Source organism: Toxotes jaculatrix, chromosome 15, assembly GCF_017976425.1.
Source record: "Toxotes jaculatrix isolate fToxJac2 chromosome 15, fToxJac2.pri, whole genome shotgun sequence".
NCBI classification, from domain to species: Eukaryota; Metazoa; Chordata; class Actinopteri; family Toxotidae; genus Toxotes; species Toxotes jaculatrix.
Window position 1 is genome coordinate 3517410 of NC_054408.1, and position 15270 is coordinate 3532679.

Sequence of the window (15270 nt, forward strand, 5' to 3'; positions counted from 1 at the left end):
GGCTGCCTCACTTATCCAGTGCTCAGGTGCCTCAAACAGTCTATTAACCCATGCAGTGACCCCTGAAAACCACACAGAAAACACCATGACTCCTTTTGTGCGTATGTGTGTGCTCTCTTTAATCCTGCAGTGTGAGATTACATCACGTCCAACAGGCAGGAGCAGATTAAGAGTCCAGTGATCTGAAGCTGTCGGCCTCATCTTCCTCTCACCAGCCCTGCCTGCCACAAAAGCACTGAGTCGTACAACAACATCCTCTTTGCTTTTTGGCTTCACTTGAGTGCAGAGCTGCATTATGGCCCGTATCTGAGAGCGTAATGAAAACTGGCACCAGCCTGATTACAATTATCCCTGTACTCTCTCCATCAGCGTGTAGTTCACGTTGATGGAGAGTGTGAGAGGCTTTTTGTTTGAGTTCAGATGGATTCTGAGCACATCTGGAGTGGCAATTGGCCATCCATCTGGCCGACAAGAGCACAGCAGAACTGACAGCATGAGCTCGTTCTCCTTTTGGGCGTCCCTGTGAATTTCGACTGACCTGATTTGACTGCTCTCAGATCGCTTGCCAAGAGATTCTTCTAATCCTGATTTCAAGTGTGACTAAAGTGGATCAAGCTGTTTTGTCCAAGACTCAAATTATGGCTGAGCTGCAGTGCAGTTGCAGATGTTCACTGGGGAAATGAGAACATTGGCATGGCATCTTAACACACCACTACAAGAACTGGGATTATTATGCAAGCACAGCACTTTTAATCTGTCAAAAGTCTCCCAGATCCTGCGTTTGATCCCTGAAGGAGAACTCCTCTCATCTCCCTTTCAATCTGTATCCATCCATCCTTTCTTGAACGATTCATCTCTGGTTGAAGAGCTGACAGAACCTCTCTGATGCGAGTTTACACCTCAAAAGCGCGTTCAATTGCTTTGCTCCTCCATTCCATCTACGCTTGACACAGCCATATACAACAAATGAGACCTTGACAGCTTAAAAAAGGCAAAACAAACCAACAATATTTTTGATGGCGTAACACGCGTTGTCAAATTGACAGGTGAACCATAACCCTCCGACTCTCTGTGCGAGCGCAGAGGAAGTTTCTCCCTGTGCAAAGTGTGCCTCGTACAAACCCTGTTGTTGTTGTTTGCAGGCTTGGTACGGAGCCAGATGCCTGGCTGTCAGTCAGGAAGACTTACGGACGGAGGCTCGTTCGTCTGCAGGTCTCGGGGGCTTGAGACTCATAGCCAAATGAACCCGGACGTGCATCTGAGCGCATTCACATAGCTGCTAGCTGAGCGGGAACACTTAATCTCTCTGGAAATCGCACATTAAGTACATCTTAACTGTACATCCGACGGCGAGGATGAGCAACAGAAGGACGGCACAGAAGTGTAATGTTGACAATTCTCTCATCTCATAAAAAGACCAAAATCAACAGTGTGTTCGTCAGTTTATCATATTACTATTACTTTCTGACACCCCCACCCTCTGTGTGCTTCGGGCCTGAGCTCCCACCTGATTGGTTCTTACTGAAGAGGTGAGAGGAAGCAATTTCCTAAAAACAGCTGGGCGCTTTAGGTTTCAGCAAATCTCACTCTGACAAGAGTAAGTGGAGCATTTGTTGGGAACTATTTTCAGCTGCTGGTTAATACACATTCGATGCTCTGGTGAATATTTAAAGCATTAGAACAGTGTGATGTGTGATCCGCTCAAAATACAATGCAGTGTCTGTATTTACCATAATGAAGGGGCATGTCACAGTGTGGTTCACCGATGTATTTTTAATAGGTTGTGGACAACAGTGGAGGAATAAGCTACAGTACGTCAGGCTTGGTTACGCAGACATTTTATCAGTTCTTTGTTGGCTGTGGTCTCTTCACATGATTTACTGGCAATAGGAAAATACAGAATCTTGCCAGCCTCATCCTTTAATGTCTTTTCCCCCCAATATCCTTGTACTATTTACTTTCCTTACATTTTAAAAATTAAAAAAACTGCTTGTTCCCAATGAATGACTGAAAACATTCCCTCTGCTCTCTGGCCTGTTAGACGTTCATCATTTAATCAAAATATGTGAAATATGGAACAGAAAGTTATTTCATACAAATAATCTTTTGAACTGAAGAAAAGGGGGGGGGGGGCTGCGGCCCAGGTGGCAGAGCAGGTTGTCCGCTGATTCCTTTGTTGGCGGTTCGATCCCTGGCTCCTCGAAAACCAGCCGCTGAGGACGCACGAGCTGGCGCATTCTTAGCGCCAGTCCCAAGCCCGGATTACCGGGAGGGTTGTGTCAGGAAGGGCATCTGGCGTAAAAGCCCTACGCCAAATTAAACACGCGGAAAACGGGAGCAGCCGAAAGAGGAAGGACGAAAAATACAAGAACATCCCGTTTCTGAAAAGTGGAACAGAAATACTGTTTGACCTACAGGTTTCGTTTTAAGGTGGTATTACATGAGATCCTCGACACCACGTACTCTTGATGGTCAGCTACACATTCGATTCAGTGTTTGGGAGTGGAAATAAGGCTGCCATACTGTACATACAGCCCCTTTTCCACTGCTCTCCTCTGCTCATTAGAAAGGCCGCCTTAACCTGAGCGCACAAAACAGATGCTGTTCCACAAAGAAATCAATTATCACAACAAAGTGCCTTTTGTACCACACATGGGCAGGTTATTTTAAGCTCCAGCAGCAGAGGCGTCATTGTACCTGAAGATGACTACATGCCCAAATCAAATAAACATGGCTCACCAGAGATGAGGAAGCCTGAGTTTCCTCTTGGATATCGAGTCTCAGGAAATGTACAAACAGTTGGAAATGAAAAACATGCCAAAGGGATTTCGTAAAAATAGAACATGCAACAGAGACAGGAGGAGGATAGAGCCGAGCGGAGCAGACTCCTCAATCTGACCTGATCCTCTTCCCTGGGTGGATCAAACCCCTGTGATTAAAAACAGTTAAGAGTGCATCTCACATTCATTGAGCTTAAAGAGATATTCAGTGTGCTCCTCACATCAGACTGTTCACCACTTTTTACTCCATTAAATGTATCTGACAGTTGGAGTTACTGCTTGAATTATGTACAATATATATTATAACATCGGTGACATATGTAATATATATACATATATAACTTGTATAAATGTTTTCAAATGGCTCGATTTTTTTCACAAAGTCAAAAAAAAACCCTCAAAGCCTAAATTCACATGGCAACGAAACAGTTTGCATTTTGTACTTGAAAAATGAGTTAAGCGGTTTATCAAAGCTGTCATCTATTAATGTATTCTGATTGATTATTTTGACTAATTGTGTCACCAACACAGAACAGAAGCGATCGAGCCGTCAGAGGGAGATTATTAAACGCCAGAAATTTGTTTTAACCATTTCTTCACTTGTTTTGATCAAAGTGATGCAAGGTCCAAACAGAAACACAGAAAAAAAAAAAAAATTTAGCAACCACAACAAGAAAGCAAACAAACAAAAACATACACATTCAACAACATAACTGCTATGGGTCAATAAAACCATTGGGATGATCAGGTTAATAAATATGGCACCTTTATAACAGTGATAAACTCCATAAGAGCTAAGGCAGAACTGTGGGAGGGAGCACAGGTTCAGTCAACACAGACCACAGCATCAATAACATCAAAGGGTAAAGCAGTATCTGGTAACAGAGCGGCTTCAGACCCTCTGTGTGGCACCGATAAAGCTTCATATGATACTTTGCGTGGCCCAACGGGTCGAGGGGCTCGGTGACCTCTGCGTGAGCCTGAGCAGAGCTGAGGTATTGGCTGACAATTAGCACCAAACACCGGCTGAATTCGAGGAAGCACACGTCGATACGAATGATTGAGAAACACTGCTCGGTTTACTGTAGCACTTCATTTCTCTGAACACTGCATATAATCTAAAGGGACCCACGAGCGTTTACAGGCAGTCTGCAGGATGTTTTACTGGACTATCGACAGCTTTAGTGATTATACACATCTCATCTGCCAAACATGAATTATTCAACCCTCACTCAGGAACGTAGTGAAGCAGGATTTGTGTTAATTTTCTGTTGGCTTATAGCATTTCTAGAAGCATTTTACACAACATCTCGCTAAAGACAAGGTAATACTGGGACACTATCTCGTTAAAAATGGGACGATATGGGGCAACAATGAGCTAAAGCTGTGGTAATTACAGAAGTAGTAACTATTAAGTACTAATATCTTAACACTATAATAATGTTTGACAATAGACTGATTATATTACTGTGTTTATCGCATGATTTCATTGTTCACGCCTCTGTCCTGAAGCCGGCAGTTTACTTTTAAATGTTCCAATACTGAAACGAGGTAACTGAAATCTATCCAGTCCAATCTGATTATAAAGATAGCTATAAAAGCGCCATTTGCCTTCAAGTAAAGAGATCCAAATATTGATTTAGTAGTTTGACTTTATTTCAGACTAGAAGAAAACATCTTTGGAGAGAGTAGCTCCTGTGGAGTGGTATAGATTAAAAAGAGACTTTCTTAAATACCAGTTTGGTCTGGAGGGAATGGTTCACGGAGGAAAATTTCACACCAGTGCTTTACATAGCTTATGGTGGGCAGTCACTCAAGACAAGACACATTTAGACAGGATGGCTGTGCCACTGTGCTGCCCTCAGTCTGCTCTGAAATATTTACTGCTTCAAAGCTGCTGCAACAGGCTGAATAAGCCCAACAGTTAAAACCGGATCCACACACTGTAAGAATATAGACTGCTGTTAACATACACCGTTGGTCCACGTGCTGCAGGTGTTATTAACATCCTAATGTGGTAACTTCCTGATGGCCAGTGTTTGAACTGTGAACAGAAAATATCAGGGATGTTCCGAGCTGGAGGATTAGTACCAGGGGCCGACCCGTACATCTCATCCTTTCTTTACTTCACAGGGAATAACTCTTTCTGAAACCCGGGTCGGCGAAATACATGGATTTACTAACGCCACGTTCATGTCGTATCTTTTAAACGGTGATTATGAGCAGTCGAGTGGGAAAAACGGATCACGTCAGCCACAGGCTCGTCAGTCCGAGTCTGAGATTCTGGGAATGGAAAATCCAATATTAAGACTAATAAGATGATATACTGTTTGTTTGTATCTGGTTCCACTTGGTAATGAGCTGCCATGTATTTAAAACTTTAACAAAAGCAGCTCATTTAGGCTGTTTATACTATGACAAGGTTACTACCAGCTTGGAATAATGTGTTCACACTCCGAATAACGGGGTGAGTTTTCTGTTCTTCCCATTCTGCCAATACTGTGTGAATAAAGCAGCAGCTCTAGCTTCTCATTCGCTAACCATCACTTTCTCGTGTTAAAAAAAAAAAAAAAAACCAGTGAGGGCAGCACATTATATCAGCTGTTACTGACTAACATTAATTCTTTGAGCAGCCAAAATTAAACTTGGCTGTTGCTGGGTCTGTGTGGATGTCTGATGTTTGCACCCAGCCAAAGACTCTTCATGAGCCAACAGAAGCATCACTCTGTGACACCACAGCACAGTGGTGTTTCTGCTGCAGCTCCCACAGCTCCCAACAGAGACACACGTCTTCTCTCTGGTGGATGGCGTCACATGAGTCTCAGGCGTTTCACTCTCCCAGTTAATCTTTCATTCATATCATTTCACTAAGTTAATCAAGTAGATTAAAAAAAAATAACTTGGGACAAATTTAGAAGACTGCACTTATTTCAAATTGTCAGATTTATATTAAATCAAAGTTTAGGTAAATGTAAGTGTTAGATCAGAATAGCCATCGGCAGATATCCAATATTTAAGGACTTGGATTGTGATAACAGCCAAAAACTTGATGGGCTTATTCTGAGAAAATAAAGTGAACAGATAAATACCTTGATTGCTTATCTGTTAATATTTAGACCAATGTGCAGCGCACAGGCAGTCAGCTGTTATGTTTCCTGTGCTGCAGTGTACTACTTGGTCTAGTGACGCTGGTGTTCATATTTCAAAAGTGACTCTTCTCTGTCTTCTTTGAAAACAAATGAAAAACTGAAAGTGCAGCTGCATTTTCTTTACCTCTGAACCTTCACATCTGATCCTGTGAACCTGAGCCTCCAAAGTACAAGTGGTTTTTGTTATTGTTGTTGTTGTTGTCTGTTCCATATGAATACAACATAATCAATATCAAATCATAGAGTGTGAACATCCAGGCCTGTGTCTGATTCACAGATAATCGCACAGTGTAATGACATACAATAATAACCTGTGTTATACAGGATGAGAAACCCAGCGAGGGAAGAAGCAGACCTCTGCATTTCTCCCCTCCTTGATCTGACACTCAGTTTGTTCATTCTGGAGTCTGAATGTTCAAAACAGGATCTCATTCTCATTTTTCATCATTGTAACCGGCTCTTGCTGATTATTGCATCCATCTTATTGGCACAGTCGATAGAAAGTGGGTGTTGATAATCCTTTCAAACCCTCTGCCAGTAACACCGAAAATAAACAGAGGCTGAAACTTTCAGACTCTACAGCTATTTGAAGCATATTCATTGCACTCTATAGATTGGGCATCAGCACAACGTCACTGTGTGACCAATGCAGCTGGAAATGGAAGGGCCTTCACTGGCGCCATATTCATCACAATGGATTTTTTTTCTGCTCCCGAGGGACCGGGCAGAAATTATTTCTCTAAATAGTCTTATATCATGTATCCAGTGTATTTTCTTCTTACTCATTACAATCAAAAAAACATTTTGTTCTGTGCTCTGACTCTGCAGCTGTCAGTAGAGTAAAAGCTTCCTTCTTCCCTTAGCTTTCTGGACACTGAATTCTGACAGTAAAAACACTTGTACCAAAGTAATTTTTCAGGTATTAAATTGACAGGATTAGCTAAAACTGGGTAGATAAAATGACATATGCTGTGATCCGTCCCTGACTCTGGGGTGAAACACTTTAAAACCAACATTTCATGCTCTCAGACAATGAACAGAAAACATGAAACAACAGATTGAAGACAGCAGCGTGTGTAGCATCTCCACACGGCACAGCCGAATAATTCAAGAGACGGATAAGAAGAAAGTAAAACGCTCTCCCCAAGATAAAATAAAACCTGTACATCTCTTCATTTCATGTCTCTGCAGAGCTGCAGTCACCCAGAGATCACGCAGAGAGCACAGAAACGCTGCATTCACTCATTTTAACCAAATACAGTAAACACACAGTCCTCTGCAGCACGGCGCGCTACTCAATCCCAGCTTTGAAAATCAAGTCATTCTGATGGAGACTGATTCTGATGGAAGCATAACTTTGTTGGTCTTTCACATGAAGTCAACACAGTAATCTGTCCAGAGCCAAAGTGAATTTGACAACAGTGATGCTGTCAAATTAAAACACTGTGTGAAGGAATGTAGCACCGCTGCAGTGGTGTACAAGAGAGAAGGAGAGTAGAAAATTGGTAAAAATTTGTGTAACAGTTGTGTTGCAATAATTTCCGAAACGAATTCTCTCTCATCAAGATTTCCTGATAACTACCAGTTAAATTATGATTGTGAACATTTTCTGTCACGTTTTTGTGAAAATGCTGCCACTCGTTAGTTTTGGTGGCATTTTGATATTGACAAGATTTTTCTTACTTACTAGGAAAAAAAAAACCCCAACAATAATAACACTACAAAATAAAATGAAGAATATATGACATAAAGAGATCAGTCGACATTTCATATATATCATATAGATCAAAAAGCTTTTGTACAAACAGTTCACGTTCGCTGTGGGATCAGGATGATGAGGTGAGTAATCCTTGTGTCATAATCATACACCGCTCCTCTATATGCTGTGATTACACTGCATCGTATGTCATGCAGTGCAATCACAGCACAGTATCTCCAGCTGTTTGAACTGCAACAGCCCTTGCAGTTGGTTTTGTCTCTGAGAAGAAGAAGCGCACTGTATGTTTAAACATGAGGAAAAGTGCCTGCGCTGTCACACCGCGGTGTTCTGCCTCATTTACCTTTTGATAAATTCATCAGGCCTTGAATGTGTACAGCGGTAGGTGTTCCTTGAGTGCCTGCTCCACATTCATTAGCCGAGCGAGTCTGCAGCGGCATCATCTCGATCGCACGCACACACACGCCGTCACTTCTGCCGTTGTGCTGAACGCCAGCTCCGCTCGAGCACGTTGCAGGTGCTTCAGATGGGAAATAATTAGCTGTGAAGTATCTGGCTGCTGAGCTAACTCGAAGCATGAAATTTTAAGTAAATATATGTGTGTGGTGCTTTGCCACGCGGGACACAGATTCTGGCTTATGAAAGATGAATGTCTGGAGCAGCGGACTCCACCTGCTGTGAGGGAATCACTGTAATTGTAGCAATAGACTATTCCTCCAACAGACCCGTAGTGAAGAGGGTCAGATCAGCCGGTGCTGTTAATCCTCTGCTTTTTCCAGCCGGGAAACTTGAAAAAACTCGTGTTACCGCTCGCAGTAGGAAACACTGCTCTGTGACAGTGTAGGCCACACACAGAAAAAGCTGATGTGAGAGGGAAAGCTGGCTAAATGAACGATGCTGATTGAACATAAGCTTGGGCGGTATCGCAGTGTTAAAGTATACCTGAGCATTTAGATTCCCGTAGGGATGATTTCCATTCATACCAACTGACACAGAGATGCATTAACGTAATGCAACGCCGTGGAAAAAGTAAAGGTCGTGATACAGGCAGCTGGTAAAAGACGCAGGCAGCTGAGCTGAGAGAGACGGTGAACACCAGTGAGGACAAAGGACTGGGATTCATTTTCATTTTGGGTACAGGTGAGCCAGCCGGTGAAGTGGGTAACACATCAGACTGTTGTTACAAGAAGGTGTATCCCTGCACTTTTGGGGGAGGCAGCCTCCAATCCTAACACCAAGCTAAGCTAAGCTAAATTAAGCTAAGCTCAGCTAAGCTAAACTCTTCACAGGTCTCTTTACTGAATGCACCAAAACAAAACTGACAGCAGTCCTCATGTCAGCTCCTGGCAAGACAGCGAAGAGGCCAACCTCAAAAATGTCTTAAGTTATGAAGCTTTACTGGGATAAGGAACTGTCGTGCAATGAATGAATTTCAAACTGTAATCCCTCACACCTCTTCTTACCTTAAACTGTAATATTCTGGGCATTGTTTATGAGGACAGAGTTTTTTTTTTTATCTTTGTTTATATGTTTCTGTTAAAATTTGAATTTCAGCTGATTTTTACACCCAAAAAAAAAAAATCAACCTCATATGGATGAAAATGGATAGAATTTATCTTAATTTTATCAATTGTATGTTTGGATTTGAATAACAGCATTTTCACTAAACTGTAAACAGGCCTTTATTGTTATTATTCTAATACTGTGAGCTATAAAAAAAAGGACTGTAATATTAGTTGGAGCCAACATCAGATTCACAGAGAGTTATAAAAATAAGAAAACACAGAACTGTATCCATCCCAGAGGAACGTCTTGTGCCTGATGCTGCTCAAATTTTGTATTATTCCAGTAATTTCATATGATTTCACTCTCTATTCATTAAAATTTTATCTATCGAACAGCAGCATTTTCACTAAACTGTAAAAAGGCCTTTATTGTATTTTTCCTGCAATTCACACTTTCCAAACTGATGGGCCTTGGGGGGGGGGAGGGGGGGCATTCAGAACTGATGGGCCATTACTTCTGACAGTGCACCATTAACGCGGTGTTGACACCTGCTTTGCAAAATACAGTGTCACTCCAAAGTTCTGACACTTTGGTCGTCAAACCACATGAAATTTTTTGGATGATTTAATCACCCACGTGTTGCCAACACCTGCAAGGGGCGATTGATCAGTTTGTGGCCTGAGGCAGAAGGAGATGAGTTATACAGCTCTCTTTACATGCACGTGCAGTTCAACTCTTTGAGTGATTATGTTTCCAGTTAAATAACCTCTATGGTATTTCTGTTTCGGGTAATCAAAAATCGCAAGTCAGCGCTGAGTGAAGAATGTTTTCTTGGCTCACTTTGGCCCCTTAATACCAATCCATCATGGTTTGAATGCCACAGCCTGTCAGAGTACGTTCACCCCTTTATGTCCACAGTTTACCATCTTCTCATGGCTACTTCCTGCATGATAATGCACAGAAGGCATAGCTCTCTCAAACTTCACTAACATGACAGCGAGCTCTCGGTACTTCTGTGGCCTCCTCGGTCTCTGAAGATCAGAAACGATGTGATGCAAACATGTCAAACATGGAGCAGAGTCTCAGAGGAATAATTCCAACATGTTGTGGAATCAACGCCACAAAGACCTGAGGCTGTTTTAATAACATAGGGAGGCCCCACCCAGTATTAGTATGGTGTTCCTAATAAAGTGCTTTAACAAAAACAATTAGAGTAATTTGTAATGATAGCTCCTCTGCTGCTAGTCATTTAGCAATTACTGTAAAGGCCAAGCCAATACGGTATCAATTAACTCCTGCAGAAAGATGAGAGACTAAATGTTGACATATCCACGAATATGTCCGTGTCTCTTTGTAAAGCCAAAGAAAGTGCAGACAGATCTCTGAGAGGAAGTGCATCTGCCACCTGACAAAGGCCACACAAACCAACCATGACGCAGCTCTAGCCCCCCCTCCATCTGTTTCTGAGTGGTAAATATGAGAGCAGCTTTTTGACCTCCAGGAGCATCTCGCCATTTCATCTCCGCACAGCATGTCAGACCTGATCACAGCACACATTTGAGAACCACAGGACTGTCATAAATGAGTAATGCAGCTGTCAGTTTAGCTCAGTTCCTCACCTTAACATAAAGTGCTTAAACCCCGACACAAGCCCGGTGTCACACTTGCCCTCAGAGAGCAAAGATAGCCAAACAGATCAAGTGAGGTCACGCCTCTGGTGTATTTATTTACTGGGGAATCGCTTTTTATATTTTAACGCGACACGAAAGGAGAGAAACCGCTGACAAGACATTCCACGACACGAACTGCTGTCCTTTGAAATAAACAGAAGAGCTGCTTCTAGCAGCGGAGTGAGAAATCAAAACTTTTGTCCTAAAAACGTTTATCCTCTTGGGAGCATGAACATCTACAGTAAATCTGCCCATTTTGTGTAAAAGCTTTGGCCATGAACATCTACAGGAGACTTCATGGAGATGGGACCAGTGGCACATGAAACAAAGAGCTGAGTCGATCAAGATTTCTCTTCATTAAGCTACACTGACAAAGTGAACTCATTCATTAACCATAAGCTAAAGTTAGACAGTGTAATTAAAATTTTTTCACTCTTTCTCACGTTCCTTCTCAGTCTGTGCTGCCTTATGTTATTTGTAATGCATTAATGTTGAGAGTATCTCTCTCACTGATTAATAATTTTATTAGTCATCCTTATATCAGGCTCCTGTAGTCTAATACTGTGAACTATACAAAATAAGACTGTAATATTCATTGGAGCCAACGACATCAGATTCACAGAGTTATAAAAATAAGAAAACACAGAACTTTATCCATCCCAGAGGAAATTCTTGTGCCTGATGCTGCTCAAATTTTGTATTATTCCAGTAATTTAATATGATTTCACTCTCTATTCATTAAAATTTTATCTATCGAACAGCAGCATTTTCACTAAACTGTAAAAAGGCCTTTATTGTCTCTACTTTTCCTGCAATTCACACTAACTTTCCAAACTGATTGGGCTTGGGAGGGGGCAGAGAAGGCCACGGTGACATTCCAGACTGATGGTCCATTACCTCTGACAGTGGGGAGGGGCACCATTAACGCTGTGTTGACACCTACTTCATCAATATTCGTCGTGCAGGCCACTGGCTTTGGGGAAAAAAGAAAAAAAAAAGCCCCAGCGTCACTCCAAAGTTCTGACGCTTTTAGTCGTCAAACCACATGAAATTTCTGAGTGGTTCAATCACATATGTGAAGCCAACACATTTGTTTGTTCTCAAACATCTTGGTCAGAAATGTTAATAAAGTCTTTTTTTTTTTTTTTTTTTTACAGCTTCTATAGATTTTGAAAAAAATGTATGTTTACAGTTGATTTAAGGAGAACAAAACAGATAAATGACATTCTGATTATTGGTGGAGCTTCTGCTGAATACAGGCATATGTAGCACTTTGGGATCAATAGGGGGAGTATATAAAAATATCAAGGCATGTCAGTATCATGTCAGTCTGCCTCAAACACGGCTGACAGGGCTCAGACTCCTCAGAGGTTTAACCAGAAACAGACAGGAGCAAAACATATAGATATAGAAATGTCAGAATACTCAAACCTGGTCTGGTGATGAAACCTGTTGAGGCATCCAGGTTCACCACTGTGTTTGTCTTATGTCTGTTCTTATGTTGGCAGTTTGTATTATAATGACCACTGTTTCTTCTTCAGATATTTTCATCTGTGCTTTAGCAGAACAGTTATCACGCAGAAAATGGAAACTGAAACATTTGTTTACTGCAAACAAATGCTCGGATAAACTGCAGCACAGACGCCGCACACGTGTATTGTGATTTCATGAAATCGCACTTGGAGGAGACAGTGTTTTATGAGATCTGACATTTACTGTAAAATCAACAGTAACAGTCCACTGGGCTGCCGGTTTACAAGGTCAGCCCAGCTACCGTAAATCTAACGCAGCCTAATGAAACAATAAATCCCACACTGATGAAGGTTATAATGTTCAGTTTTTGTTGAACCTGTCACAGAGAGATGCTGATTCGACGTTACGGTGGCTCTGATGGATGCGGTCTGTGGTGCTGTTGAGATGTGGTGGCGTTATAGTGAGAGGCGTTGCTAATATTTTGACCACCTTACTTACATAACTCTCATACATCACTGAGGGGAGACTGAACATCAGAAACACCTCAGCCAGGTGTGAGACAGCTGTGTGTGTGTGTGTGTGTGTGTAGGGTTTGTCTTTAGCTCTGATGTGATGCATTTGAAAACAGGCTGCGTAGCTAACAAACACACATGCACACATTGGGGTTATCACCTCTGTTTTCATTATCAATTAATCAGATCATTGTTTTCTTGGTTGATCGATTAATCATTTGTCCTATAGGATCATTAAGAACTTGTTAAGAATAATAATAACAACAATATGAGCTCAAACTGCTTGTAAAGTCCAACATTTAAACCCCAGAGATATTCAGTTTGCTACAGAGACCAAAGAAAATCAGAAGCCTTCACTGTCTGGAAGCTGGAAGAAGCAAATTCTTTTTTTTTCCGCTTGAAAAAAATCACTTAAGTGACTGACGGATTATCAAACTGGCTCTAATCCCCACAAATCATCTGCACCACTCGTGCAATTAAGCACAAAACTGCACAGCATCAGATTTAAATCGCAGCACCCCCCCACCCCCCAGCACCCCTGTCCTCAGTGGACGCTTCAGCAGCCTGTGTGAGGGTGTGTGTTCGGTATTTTCACGTAGGAGACGGACTCGACCTATAACAGCAGCCGCCTGTACAGCACAACCGAGGCCAGTCAGCAGTTTCTATTCACCATCACACATCAGCAAAACACGTCCAAAGAAAAGGTGACAGAAAAGCCCCGTGTGGCTGCAGACGGAGCTCGGACTGAGCTCAGCCTCTCCGGGCTGCATCTGACTGCTGGTGGAAAAAGAAATGAACCTGTTTGCTTGACCTTCATCATCTCTCACTGAGTCCGTTCTGCTCAGCGCAAACACAGGCGAGGAGATTTCAACTTGTTCTCCTGCGTGATGTTAACGCACAGACACAGCTCTTTAAAAAAAAAAAAAAAAAAGCTCTTCAAGTAAACTTCAAACGACACAAGAGCAGCAGCGCAGATTAAAATAGTCAAGATGCTTCCCCCGCAACAATGGGAGGGCGAAGGTACCAGCCAGGCGCGAAAACTCCGCCGGTCTGACCAGCTCCTGTCGGCTTCTATAGCTCAGCGCCGCCGCCAGCTTTCACTGGAGAGACCGGAGAGGAGGAGAGGAGAGGAGCGGAGCTTACAGGTGAGCTTAGGTGAAATACTCACAGTGAGCGGCGGCGGATGCTCCGCTAAAGACGCTCAGAGTGTAAAGGACAACCATAGGCAGCAGAAAAACCATCTTCCCGGCCGTGGCGCGGTTATCCGTGCGTCCGCAGAGAGGGTAAACAGAGGACAGGTTCCTCCTTGCTCCTCCAGCACGGAGGGATAGAAGGAGTCTGGTGTGGAGGAGCAGACCGCTTCAGCGACGACACTCCCTTACTGTGAGGAACAGCCTCTCTCTCTCTCACTCTCTCTCCCCCCTCTCTCTCCCCCCTCCCTCACCTCCCTCTCTCCTTCAGTCTTTATTGGAAGAACAGGAGCACTGTGATGCCCGAGCACTTGCAATAAAAATGCAGAACAATGGCAAAGATGCTCAGAGGAAGGCAGTGTGTGCAGCATCGGTTCCTACTGTATGCGCTCCTGTGAATTCAGATAACTTTATTGTAAAAATAACAAGTACGGCAGGCTCCATGCTGACAACGAACCCGTTCTCATTAGCACCACAGCCTCTCAGGTCGGGGCAGCGATCACTGGGAACCGTCCTGGGATGACTTCAGTCATCTTGTCATGATCGGTTTTATTTGTGATGTTTACCATGGTCACATCTTAGCTCAGTGTGCACCATCTTCTGGAAATGCATCATTTATAAAGCGGTAATAAGATGTAATCAACGGTATTAATAATAATGAATAAATCGTTTACTGCTGCTTTACAGGTCAGTTGAATGACATGAATAAGACGTTTCGGTTTGGGGTTCTGGAAAATCCTCTCACAACTGGGCAGACCCCCCTCTGAGCCACCCAGTCTGCAGATATAAATCTTGGAATTCCATTAATAAAGGATATTAATGGCTAATGGGTGTTTCAGTTTGTAATAAGCCATCAGCAAAATAGTCTCATCTATAAATGTCAAAAAAAAAAAAAGAAAAATTAATAAAGTCTTCTACAATAATCTGTCAAGTCTGTGGTTATAAATGTTAATAAGCTATTTATATGTGGATTTTGGTCCAGCTGTCCTGCAGCCCTTGTCCTCTCTTCTTAATGAATTAAGTAGAGTGCTGAAAAGACAAATGTGTTGATTTACCACAACCTGACAGCCCAGAAGCTACTGTCTGACAACTGATCTAAGAGTATAAGGAACAGAGACACTGATTACATCTTATTAGTGGTAAAGTTCAGTGTTTTAGGAGCATAATTATAGCATTAAACACAGAGCATAGCCGAAACTGACGTGAATGTCACTAGTTTACAAATATCTGTAAAACTTGAAGTTAAAAAGTATAAAATAAACTTTGACCTAAT

At 42.4% G+C, this 15270-nt stretch overlaps 1 protein-coding gene across 3 annotated transcripts in view; it reads right to left on the reverse strand.

The window, feature by feature from the left end:
• LOC121194576 (contactin-associated protein-like 5) overlaps positions 1-14165 on the reverse strand; it is a 67217-nt gene extending 53052 nt beyond the window's left edge. For all 3 annotated transcript variants that reach the window (XM_041057514.1, XM_041057515.1, XM_041057516.1), the window contains exon 1: positions 13976-14165. In XM_041057514.1, coding sequence (XP_040913448.1) covers positions 13976-14048 — 73 coding nt within the window. In that variant the 5' untranslated portion in view covers positions 14049-14165. The remainder of the gene's footprint in view (positions 1-13975) is intronic.
• Between the last annotated feature and the right edge of the window lie 1105 nt (positions 14166-15270).